Source organism: Lepisma saccharinum, chromosome 8, assembly GCF_977018435.1.
Source record: "Lepisma saccharinum chromosome 8, izLepSacc3.1, whole genome shotgun sequence".
Taxonomy (NCBI): Eukaryota; Metazoa; Arthropoda; class Insecta; order Zygentoma; family Lepismatidae; genus Lepisma; species Lepisma saccharinum.
The window spans coordinates 76,101,687-76,114,082 of record NC_139236.1 but is presented as its reverse complement, the minus strand read 5'-3'; the positions used below and the strand labels follow the sequence as shown (position 1 = coordinate 76,114,082).

Genomic DNA, 12,396 nt, shown 5'->3' with positions numbered 1-12,396 from the left:
GAATTTCCCCTGACTGAAGAATCCACAACAGACTTGAAAGTTGGATGTACATGGAAGTACAACAGTTTTGATGTTTAACCCTTTAACTAACTGGGTATGGCATATATATATATATAGGCTTTCTCTCCAGGATGTGGCAGTTGGCAAGATGTAATTTAGTTTTTTTTTATGTTATCTAGTGACTGATGTTTCCTGGGTGTTATGCTCAACTCTTCAGTAATATTTGTTGTTTTGATCCACCCAATGCCACAAGAGGTCCTGTCAGTGCGGGAACACATGCACAAAATAAATGCGAACCATAAGTGTACTGAAATTAACAATTATTGTTGTAGCAATTGAAATTAACCCCAAACAGTAATGTAATAAAGTGTATACATTGCAAACAAGAATTTTCTCTGCCACTATAGTAACGTTGTCGCCTTGTAAGGGGTCCTGGGTTCGATACCCGGTGGAAGCTCATAGTGGTTCAGATCCCACTTTAACCACTTGCCTTACTAACCCGAATTATCTCGGATGTGGTACTCTTCCGGCAAAATATTATCCCGAGTTATCTCGGAAACCTGAGGAGTTTGAATGTAATTTTTTTACCGGCCCGTACTAAGTCGGGCGGAACTTTCATGATGAATTGGGTAGGTGGAGTTAGTTGAAAGTCCGGCCAACAGATGTCTCGAGCATGCACTAATTTTTGTGCCTGCCTTGAGGCGGCAAGAAGTGAAGAAAGACAACAGCTTTTCTGCATTGCGTGACATTCGGTTGCTTGCAAGAACGCATTGTTCGGTAGCGTTGATTCGGTTGGAACTTTCTCGTCCTTTTGGCAGCAAAATGGGTGATATAAGCACAGCTAACTGACTGTGATGATATTTCAATCGAAAGTTCGCATTCTGATGTTAGTTTGACATCTGTACGAGTGTGGCAAGAACTTGATCCTGAATCTCCAGCACCAGCTCCACCACGCTTTCAGTTTTCTGTGAAAATAATAATTACTTCTCTTGTCTTTTGAAATCAATATTATATCATTTATAACATAAACAACATACCATTTTGTTCGTTTCATTATTGTTAGTAAATATCACAATTTATATCACATTTAACAGTTCCGAGTATACTCGGGTTAATAAAGGAATGCCTATTTGGAGTAGAATATTTTGATTATTTTTGATTGTTGTACCAAAAACCATTGTTAATGTAATTTTGCATGTAAAGTAGTAGTAAAATATAAAATAAAAAAAAGTGTAAAATTTTGACATCAATTTGGAAAAAAAGTCATAAGGCAAGTGGTTAAACTATAGGTCCAGTTGTGATTAGCCTATTTGTGCATAAAGTGGACTTAAAACAACAAATCAAATCAAATCTCTGCCACTATAGAATTCCCACAAAAGATGACCAGTAGCAATTACATTTGCTGGTTCAACCCAGTAAACAAGTTTTTCTTACTTTTTAGACACAACACCATCTTGGTGCTTGAGTGGACAACTCATGATTTTGCCACTTAAAGTTCCTGGTTCAAGTTCTGTCCTAGTCATGGCATCTAATCTTCAATCTTTTTGGTGTCATGATTATCCCCAAGGGACAGAATTGTAATGCAAAATTAGAAAAATACATATAAAATACATTCTTTGGTGACATTTATAAGCTTAAAATTTGATAGATGGTAAGAGAAATATTTAATATGATGCTTTCATATGCATTTCCTCGGTTGTTTCATATTTATTGGAAATCTGGGAGAATGAAAGTTGTGTGTTGCACCGAAGTAGGCAGTTGAAAACATAATGTGATGCATTGACATCACTGACAAGTCCCACAGAGCTTGAATAGTTGTGCTGTGTATTTTGTTTGTTTGAATTTATTAGTATTATTATATTAATTATTCTGAGATTCCATCTGCATGTGTTGGTAGAGAATGAAAAGTAAGCTTGTAAAATAATCTCTTGCATTGCTGCTGTTATATCTTTGTAACATATATCTTCATTAGGTGAAGCTCAGAGAACTGTTAAAGCAGTAGGAAAGTAACATTTGCTCTCCAATTTCAGAGCTGTCAGGAGACCAGGAGCTGGCGCTGGTATTTTACATAGCACTAGATTCTCTGGGTACCTTTCTTACTTATTATCTTTGGCCATAATATAATAGTTTTCTTTTTAATTCTGTCTTTAAGTACTGGTTTCAAAACCTGAAACATTTGGTGTAAATATAATTTTGCTACAGCCCTAAGTAAAGTTCTGCCTACTTTCAGTTACAATTATTGACTATCTGGAAACAGTTCACTAATTAGAGATGTATACAGTAGAATCTATTTTTGAAAAAAATATTTTTTTCTTTGTTTATTAGGCATGTATATTTACTGTTTTTGTGCAGTTCTTATGGTTTCTTTGCATTTCTTTATATTTTGTGTATTCACATGCTTCGGAGCACTGCTTGGGCAAAATTATTGGCTTAGAGCATAATAGGGTATTTTTATTATATTGTACACAAGTTGATTATATTGTATGACTATTAATCTTTATTTCATGTATGAGGCATGACACAAAATAAACTAAGATTGAACCCATAATTCAGTTTATTTTCTATGTTCATATTCGTATTGCCTTCATTGTAGTTCCCCTCTTTGAATTGAAAAGTCCCTCAAGAAATATTACATTTTTCTTTCAACCTTGGCTACTGACATGAAATTAGTTCATTTAAGTATTTTTTATAATAAGAAACAGTTTGAGCAAGATCTGGTATGCCAGGTGGATGTTCAAGTGCAGGGTCATTTTTACCTGCCACCGGTCCATTGTCGTGGTGGAAGATCCATCCGTTCCTCTATAATTCTGACTATTTTTACCTCACCGTGTGTCTGGTCAAGACTGTGAAATAAATGTTGATTGAATGTAGCGTTCCACTTTGAACACTCAACCTTCTGTCATTTCTGATCACAGAGTCCACTTTCCAATGTGTTCATCAGCAATTGATGAACTTTCTTTCCTCACTGAAAATGGCCTATGCCGTTTGAACACAACTGCTCTGAACATACAAGCCCCCCCCCCCCCCCTACCCCACAGGCAACTGTAATGTATGTTTATAAATTTCACCCTTAACTTGACATTGAGTGGTGGTGGTCTTTTCAGATTGGTAATTTTCTGTCTTGACATGGTAACACATCTTCACAGAATGAGATCTCATTGCCATGGAACTGAAGTAAACAAGTGGTAAACTATGTTGCATAACACCGCACGATGAGTGTTTCTATCACACATTTCATTGTCAGACTGTGTGGTAGAGTGGTTAGAACATCATGCTACGATGCCAGGGATTCCAGGTTCCAATCCCAACCTGATCATGATTGTTCTTTGTGTGTCCCATCATCAATTTCATTATATCATCACTACTACTCCTCATCACAATTTCTTCAGAATTGTGACTTATGTTGTATATATATTCTCTTCTGACTGGTTATCTTCATTACTGTAGAATGATGTGGAGGCAAATGTGATTTCATTGTATATGCTTGTTATGATTATCCATTATTTTCCCAAGACTAGTTTTATTGTGATGCAACAACTGAGAATCAACAGATAGCATGACTGCAAGTGTGTCAGGATGATTCTGTATTGAAACAGGTGTTTCAATAAAGAAACTCTTACGTGAAGGAAAAAGTAACTTAAGATTTATTTCAATTTTTTAAAATGATATTCTTGTTCCATCTACTGATAATTTAAATATGCACTGTCGCGTGATACCCCTTCATAAGATCGGTTGGACACAACCATGTTACCCACCACCATTTGCTGCAAGGGTTGGACCCTCTGTTTTGTCTATCATTTCAAGTAATTTTAACTACCCGTGCAGTGCTTCATTAACTCTGGGGTCACTTTAATCTTACCAACACTCTTTCATCCATGTTGGGAGACAAAGGACTGTGGTTTTACATGTCTCTGAGAATATGTTGAATAAATTTCATGCATTTCAAATGTGTCATGTGTTTATCCCATGCAGAACTTTTTACACCCTGCACTTTTATCTCCAAAGACTTATTTTTTCCATTTTGTATGGATACATAAAAGGGTGGATTTCGCCACATAACATGAGGGTTGCAAATACCCTTTTGGGGTTGATACACTCGTTAATTTTAATTCAATCAGTCAGTATTCTCTGTAGTTAAAAAATCCATGTTAATATCTACACTGCATTTATTCTTATGAATTTTGATTGGAAAAAATACTTTTACAGACACAGTCCTATGTTGAAGAGGTTTTCTCAGGATTTCAACCAGGTGATTTCCAGATAGGCTTCCAAGCTTTTGTGATCTAACATCACTCTCATCTTCAGGGATTGAAATCTGGAAATCACCTGGTTGAGAATTGCTGAGAAAACCTCATCATCAAAAATTATTTTACAGTCCTTTGTGTTTAGGATGTTCATAAAGCTATTTTTTTTTCTTCTGTAGTTTTTGTAGTAACCAGTCAAAGATACTTGTTGGAACAAGAGGTTATTATGTGACCCTTGTAAACTCCATCATACAATATAATCAGCTTCAGTTTGTGTATTTATGTGGGAACATAGTGCATACTTACATGCTTGGTTTCCATAATGGTGTGTGACGTAATTCTAATATGTAAGATGTTATCTATGAAAGACTTGCTGTATGTGAAGGTAGTAAAGTTTAGATGATAAATTAACATTGGATTTTAAAGTTGGATGGTGTTTGTGTATTTAGTGGAGAAGAGAGATCTCAAGATTTTATAGTTTTCGTGGAGGATACTGCATTTTGTTTTTTAGGTATTGAATTATCATGCATGCTTACTTTAAAATAGCATGGCATGAAAGGGAGCAATTTGTTACATTAGATGTGTATGGTTGATATTTGTAAATTATTCTTATTAGAAATGTAAGTTTCCGGGATAGAAACATTTCTACACACAGTATCCTCCTATAAATCTAATTTCAAAGGGGGGGGGGGAGGATATACACTTTATATTTAAAATATTTTCCTTAGTTGTGTGCATTTGTAAGAAATGAATGTACAGGGTTGCCAAGAAGTGTGGTACACTTCGATTAAAATAAGCAAAGAAATTAAGATTTGTCAATCATGGAGGTCATTAGAACTGAGTGCACATTAAAATTATCAAAATCATATGGCTTCGAGATGCAGAGTTCACATGAGTTGATTGTGCTTATTCAGTTGTTTGTGTCGTAAAAATGGCTGAACCATTAACCTCAGTGGAAAAGCTGACTATTGTTGGATTTAGAATTCCAGGAAAGTTATGATGGCCTGTGAACCAACACTGCTTATTGAGGAAAAACATATTGTCTTGATCATGTTGCTGAAGTGGTCGGCTAGTCCTTGCGTTGTTCATTTCATGAACCTGCTTATTCAAGATCTGAGTATTTAATGTATAGACTCTCAAGCAATTTCATCACTGTCTAAAAGAAGCACCAATCACTAAATCTTGCTATCTTGCTATATGAGTTAGAAATCAAAGCTGAAGCAGTTTACATGATTAGCAATAAGTTCTACATACTCTGGAAGGGAAGCACTTGTGTGTTCTGCCACTTAAGAATACATGAATTCTATCTTCAAAGTATGTGGCCGCGGTGGCTCAGTCGGTAATGCGTCTGACTACCATGCTAAAGGTCCCGGGTTCGATCCCTGGCCGGTTCAAATCCAGGAACTTTTCTAACGATGGAAGCGGCCCTGGCGCCCACCCAGCGTCGAATAACATGGGTACCTGGGGGAAACCCTGGGGGGTAAAGGCAGTCAGGGGTGTGATGCTGATCACATCACCCCCACTCACGACCGGATCAAGAAAGTGTGGGGCGTTACCCCCACACCCCCTATACGCCTTCATGGCGTTGTGCTAAGCACAGGGGAGCACTTAACTTTTTATCTTCAAAGTTGTCCTCTGCAATAAATTCCTGCAGTGAATTGTTACAAGAATGGAATATAGTGCATTTTTTCTTGCAGCAAGAATAATGTTGCTGCTCTGTTCAGTGCCATGCATTTACTGCTGTTCCATCTTTGTGATTTTTTTACTGCAGTGATATGTGTAGAAAAATGCCCCTGTGTTTGTACACCATGTGGTATTGGGGGGAGGGGGATTAATTTTCAGCAACTTCAATTGTGTTCTTCAGGAGACTGTGGGTACAGAACTTATAATACAGGAAAATGTTAAACACCCCCAAGGGCTAAAAAGTTGCAACCTGATACCTTATACCTCTCTGCCAATACCCCTCTAACTATACACTTGCAGATAGAGATGGAAAAATTAATATAAAAATTGAAGGGTTAATTCATTTATTTATCTTTGGTACTATGATATTTGTTCTCTTTGTTTTCACTACAAACATTAACAAGAAAATTACATACCTGTGCTAATTCTATAAATTATATAATTTATTTTTGTAGCTTTGAGTTGGCACTGATTATTGGTGTCTTGTTTGATTGGATTCGTTTTGTGGATTTGATTTAGAAAGTTGGATTGTGAATTTGTAGCAGCCTGTAAACTAGTGGTTCTCAAGAGTTGTGCTACAACACCTTTCAAGATTTTTTTTATATTAACTAACTAACTCTCTAGCCTTCTTAAACCCGAAGGTTCATGGCTGCAGCAACACAGGCCTTCCATCTGTCCCTATCTTGAGCAAGATCTATATACTCTTTTCCATCCCTACCGATTTCCTTTAGGTCCATCTCAACATTGTCCCTCCATCTTCGTCTTGGCCTTCCTACAGGTCTCTTACCATCTGGTTTCCCAACAAGAATCCTGTAAACTCCTCTTTCCTCTCCCATTCGTGCCACATGGCCTGCCCACCTAAGTCTTCTCGATTTAATTATTCTAATAATATCTGGACATGAATACAAATTATGTAGTTCTAAATTATGTAACCTTCTCCACTCACATGTCTCCTCATCCCTTTTAGGTCCAAATATTTTCCTAAGAATCTTATTTTCAAATACTCTCAATTTATGTTCCTCTTTTAATGTAAGGGACCAAGTTTCACACCCATATAATACTACAGGCAAAATTACTGTTTTGTATATTTTAACTTTTAGTTTCTTAGATATTAAACGAGAAGACAAAAGTTTATGAAGAGAGAAGTAACATGCATTTCCTGAATTAAGCCTACTTTTTATTTCCTCTTTAATATAATTTTCATTTGTTAATATTACTCCTAAGTATTTGAATTTGGAAACTGGTTCAAACGAGTTGTTATCAATAATTAGATTTTGATTATTACCTAACACTTGGTTTCGGCCTGTAAGCATATATTTAGTTTTCTCTTTGTTAACTTCCAAACCTATCTTTTTAGCAGTTTTGAAAAATATTTTAGCATTATTCTTAATTGTATTTATATCATCCCCCAGTAAGTCTACATCATCTGCATATGCTAACAACTGAGTCACACCATTTAATTTTAGTCCTTCTTTAGTTTCTTTTACCTTCCGAACAGCATATTCTAAGGCAAAATTAAAGAGCAATGGAGATAATGCATCTCCTTGTTTTAACCCATCATGAATTATAAATTTGTCAGACATATTATTACCCACACGAATTTTACTTTCTGTTTCACAGGTGCATATTTTTATCATACTAACAAGCTTCTTAGGTATTCCAAACTCTACTAATATATTATATAATTTATCTCTTTTGACCGAATCATATGCTTTTTTGAAATCAATGAATAGCTGATGGACATTTTGATTATATTCCCACTTTTTTTCAAGTGTCTGTCTGATGTGAAAAATTTGATCTGTAGTTGATCTGTTACGTTTAAATCCACATTGATAATCACCTATAATTTCATTAGCATATGGGGTTAGTCTTGTTAAAAGAATGTTGGACAATATTTTGTATGTTGTTGAGAGTAGAGAAATTCCACGGTAATTATTGCAGTTCATTTTATCACCTTTTTTAAACACAGGAACAATTATGGATTCTTTCCACTGTTGAGGGATTTCTTCTTTATTCCATATTAAACAAATTAATTTATGAATTTGACATATTAATGAATTTCCACCATATTTAATTAACTCAGCTGGTATTAAATCAATGCCAGGTGCTTTGTTATTCTTAAGCCTTTTAATAGCATCTTTAACTTCAGTCAAGTTAGGTTCTGGAACTAAAGGTTCTGCTGTGTGGACTTCATTTACTTCTGATTTATCTCCTACATGGACATTTAAAAGGTCATTAAAGTAGTTCTTCCATCTATTTAGAATATCGCTTGGGTCAGCTAGAAAATCACCGTCTTTATCTTTTATCAAGTTTACTTTAGGTTGCCACCCCTTTCTAAATTCATTTACACCTTTATATAAATCTCTGATATTTTTATTTTTGCTGTTTGTTTCAATTTCGTTAATTTTGCTTTTCAAGTAATCTCTTTTTTTACTTCTAAACGTGCGGTTAACTTCTCGCTTTATTGTATTATAATTGCTTAGATTTGTATCATCCGAGTTATTTAACCACCTAAGTCTAGCCTGATTTCTTATTTCTATTAGATTATGACATTCATTATCAAACCATGGCTTACTTTTTCTTGGTTTATGGTATCCTATAGTTTCTTTAGCTGCTGATTCTATTGCATTACGTATGTGCTCCCAATTCTTATTTACGTCTGTTTCATTTATATTTTCATCATCATTTAAATCCTGCAAAATATCAAATCTATTTGACAGTTTAATTTGGTAATCTTTCTTAATTCTTTCATCAGTAAACTTTCCTGTATCAAATTTTATAACTTTTAGATTTTGTTGCTTATGATTTATCACTGAGAGTCTTTCTCTTAATTTAGCAATTACTAAATAATGGTCACTGGCACAGTCAGCACCTCTATGTGTACGAACGTCAATTATACTAGTATGCCTTCTCTTATCAATGAGAATATGGTCTATCTGATTATGAGTTTTACCATCTGGAGAAGACCAGGTATATTTATGGATATCTTTATGTTTAAAAGTGGTACTTTTCACAATTAAATTCTTTGAGGTTGCAAAAGTAATCAATCTTATACCATTATCATTACTTAATTCATGAAGACTTTCTTTACCAATCGTGGGTTTAAATGTCTCTTCTTTGCCAATCTGTGCATTTTTTTATATTAGTGGCATAAGTAATTAAAATGATTTCTGTCAGTATTAATTTTCAAAAAAGAACAAGAGAAAAATGTTTAAGAACTTAAATGTACTGCATTTAGTAGGGATGGGATATATTAATTGGTACTCTATTGTCTCAGCTGATATAGGCATAGGCATATGGGTTTATCAGTAAAATTACCGATGATTTTACTGATCTAATATATATCTATAAATATCTTATATTGTTAATTATTCTGTGATTTTGTTATAATTTTATGGATATAAAGATATAATCTCAATTCCGTACTTTTAAATAATTAAATACAGTAAACCCTCATTAACACAAACTCGCTAAGATGAACACTCGGTTAACATGAACAAAATGTTGGTCCTGGCAGGGATATATTATATCTTATAGAAAGTTTTATCTGTTAACGCGAATTTCAGTTACCACGAATTACGAACTGTTTTTTAGTCCATTGCGTCATTAGATCTCATTTAACACAAACTTTCAAAGTTTTTCATAATTTTTTTCTGTTGTTCCTCTGTCGTTCCTCTACTAGGTATGTAAGAAATCGCTCAACAATCTCTTATATTGTCAACAATCAACTTATACAGTATTGTAACAAACAGATTCAGATCAACAATGTATTCAAATGTGTTTTTCTATTCTTTAAAACATAGCCAGTACGAGTAACCTCAAGATTAAAACTTGGGTGCAATTGCTCGACAATTGCGATCATCGCGTCAACAATGAGCTTATACGTATTTAACCAACAAATTCAGTTGTGTGTTCAGATGTGTGTTTCTATTCTTCAAAACGTAGCCAGGATGAATTGACCGCTAATTTTACGGAAGCTATGAGTACAGTTGGCCGTGAAGTTACCGGCCATTTGCGTTCCTATCTGCGACAGCGCAATATACAGGAATTTTTCACCAGAAAATGATCTGAGTACTTTTTTTAAAAAGTTAATTACTGTAGTACTGTAGTAGTGTTTTCTATGTGACCCACACCAACCCCACCCCCCCCCCGAGCACGCCACTGACTGCTACCCCAAGTGTCGACGTCACCGCACGTCACTGCTACGATGTCAGGGTACCGGGTTCGAATCCTGGCCTGAGCATGGGTGTTCTTTGTGAGTGCCCCTTCATCAATTCATAATATCAATCGTCCACATCTTCGCAATTAGCCAAAAGTGGCAGAAATGCGAAATAAATTAAACCAAATCAATTAATCAAATCTTTATAATGTATGTGCCATATCATATTTTGAGTGCTTTGAAACTTAAGCAAGAATTCTGGTTCTTTGAAATTATGCATTTGTGACATTTACCGTGTTTTCGGATAGTTTCTCTTTTATAATAAATAGTTTCTGGTGTCTTTGATCTCTTTTAGACTGGTAAAGTTGCTAAAGTCAGGCATTCTGTATTTATTTACAATTAAGGTTATCTTTCTGCTTGTTTTGTAGCCAGCATACATTTTGCACATTTTTATCAATGAAATACTAACCTAGTTTCCTTGTTTAAGACTTTTCATATTAGACTGTTGTTCGTTTGTTGACTAAACATTGTTTCCATGTGATGACACACATTGTGGGATCTTATGTCCATGCAATACATTATGAAGTCTGGAGTAGCATGAAGTATGTGACACTGTCTTACATGGTGATTTTGTGTGACAGATCCATCTATCACCTGTTCTATTATGAAGCTGGCCAGGTCTATTTTCAGCACACACTGCACGATCCAGGCTGTAGCAAAGAACATTTTTAACCTTAAAATCCTCTACTCGAAGAGAGCATAGTGGGTGCGATTTTGAAATGCACGAGGGCCATCTAGAAAGTAGACAACATTTATTTATAAAATTGAAAGCTGGAAGAAACAGATAAAATGCCCGCCTCCAGTTCTTTCAGCGAATTATAGATGGCTTTACTTCCTATGGGATATTTAGTGAATTATTAATAGAAGGCTGTAGTTCCCAAGATGGTTTGGAATAATTATTTGAAGGAGAGATCTTGAAATATATGGAAATGAGTTTGCACTCTATTTGCATTTGCAGAATAAGAATAATGTTATAATTTGAGCGAATTTGAAAACAAAGTGTAGTGATGTAAATGTTGCTAATATAAATAATTCAAAGGCCACTTGTTACAACTTGCCTCTGCAGTATCAGAATGAATGCTACAACTAGGAATACTTGTTATATATTTTGGTCCTTCCTGCTCAAGAAATTGCTATATTGCTTGTGTGTGTGTTTGTGTGTATGTGTGTGTCATCCTCTTGACTAAATGCAAGAATCTAAAGGTTAGAACATACTAGACAGTAATTATGCATGTAGTATTGTATGGATGTGGAATGTGGTCCCTTACCCAATGTGACATACCTCCATGCCACTGAAAGGAATTGCCCATTGCTCCTCAGCAGTGAGCAAGAAACTCGGATAAGTTGCAACGAGCTTCCTCAGGTTGTAGTAAAACGGAAGTCTGTTAACTTTAATAATAGGCATTCCTCATAAACAAGATTTACGGTGTATAATACAAATGCAGTACTGTATCTTCTTTTTGAACCAACCATCAAGGCTGATGGAGAAAGCTCAGTTAACACTTGTATGGCTATGGCTAGGGGTCCCAGGTTCGAATCTCGGACTGGGCATGGACGTTCTTTGCGATTAACCAAAAGTGGCAGAAAGACATAGTAAAATAAACCTAATCAATCAATTATACTTTTTTCTTTGACATCAGTTGCCTTATTGACTTGGAGATCACCAGAATATTGACAACTTGATTATTTTGTAGTTAACATCATTAGAATGATATCTACATATAGTATAGAGTATGTGAGAGATGTCACCAGTGAGAGATTGTCACAATTTGAAAATAAGATTGAAAATAGACAATGCATCTTCCTTCTTAAACTGGTTGTCTAACACAATTAACATTTAATGAAATGTTAGAAGTTTTTCTGTAATAAAGTTAACACTTAACAAAATAATGGACGAATTACCTCAAATTTCGGAGAATGTGAGGCATTAAACTGCAACTTGCTGAGGGAAGAACATGAATTAGAAAATAGTTTTGAAAATAAAATGTAGGAATTTGGAATTAAAATAGATTAATCAACAAGGGAGTTGAGGTTACATATATACATAACTGCATAATCTGTATTCAACCACCTGATATTAGAATATTAAGTCAAGAAGACAGGCCAAGGATCATGTATGGGAGATGTGGGGAAACCTGAAGGAAATTTCTAGGGATGGTCAAGGGTGGATTAATCATGCCATGATAGGGACATGTAGAAAATATGTAGCAGTCCCAATGAACCTTCAGGTTTGGGAATACATTAGTGTTA

General features: G+C 35.1%; 1 protein-coding gene across 4 annotated transcripts in view; it reads left to right on the top strand.

Moving 5' to 3' along the window:
* Positions 1-12,396, top strand: part of Naprt (nicotinate phosphoribosyltransferase) — an 81,354-nt gene that overhangs the window by 51,318 nt on the left and 17,640 nt on the right. For 2 of the 4 annotated variants that reach the window (XM_083126980.1, XM_083126979.1), the window contains exon 8: positions 2,031-2,087. The exons of the other annotated variants lie outside the window; for them this stretch is intronic. In XM_083126980.1, coding sequence (XP_082983106.1) covers positions 2,031-2,087 — 57 coding nt within the window. The remainder of the gene's footprint in view (positions 1-2,030; positions 2,088-12,396) is intronic. 4 annotated transcript variants of the gene reach the window in all.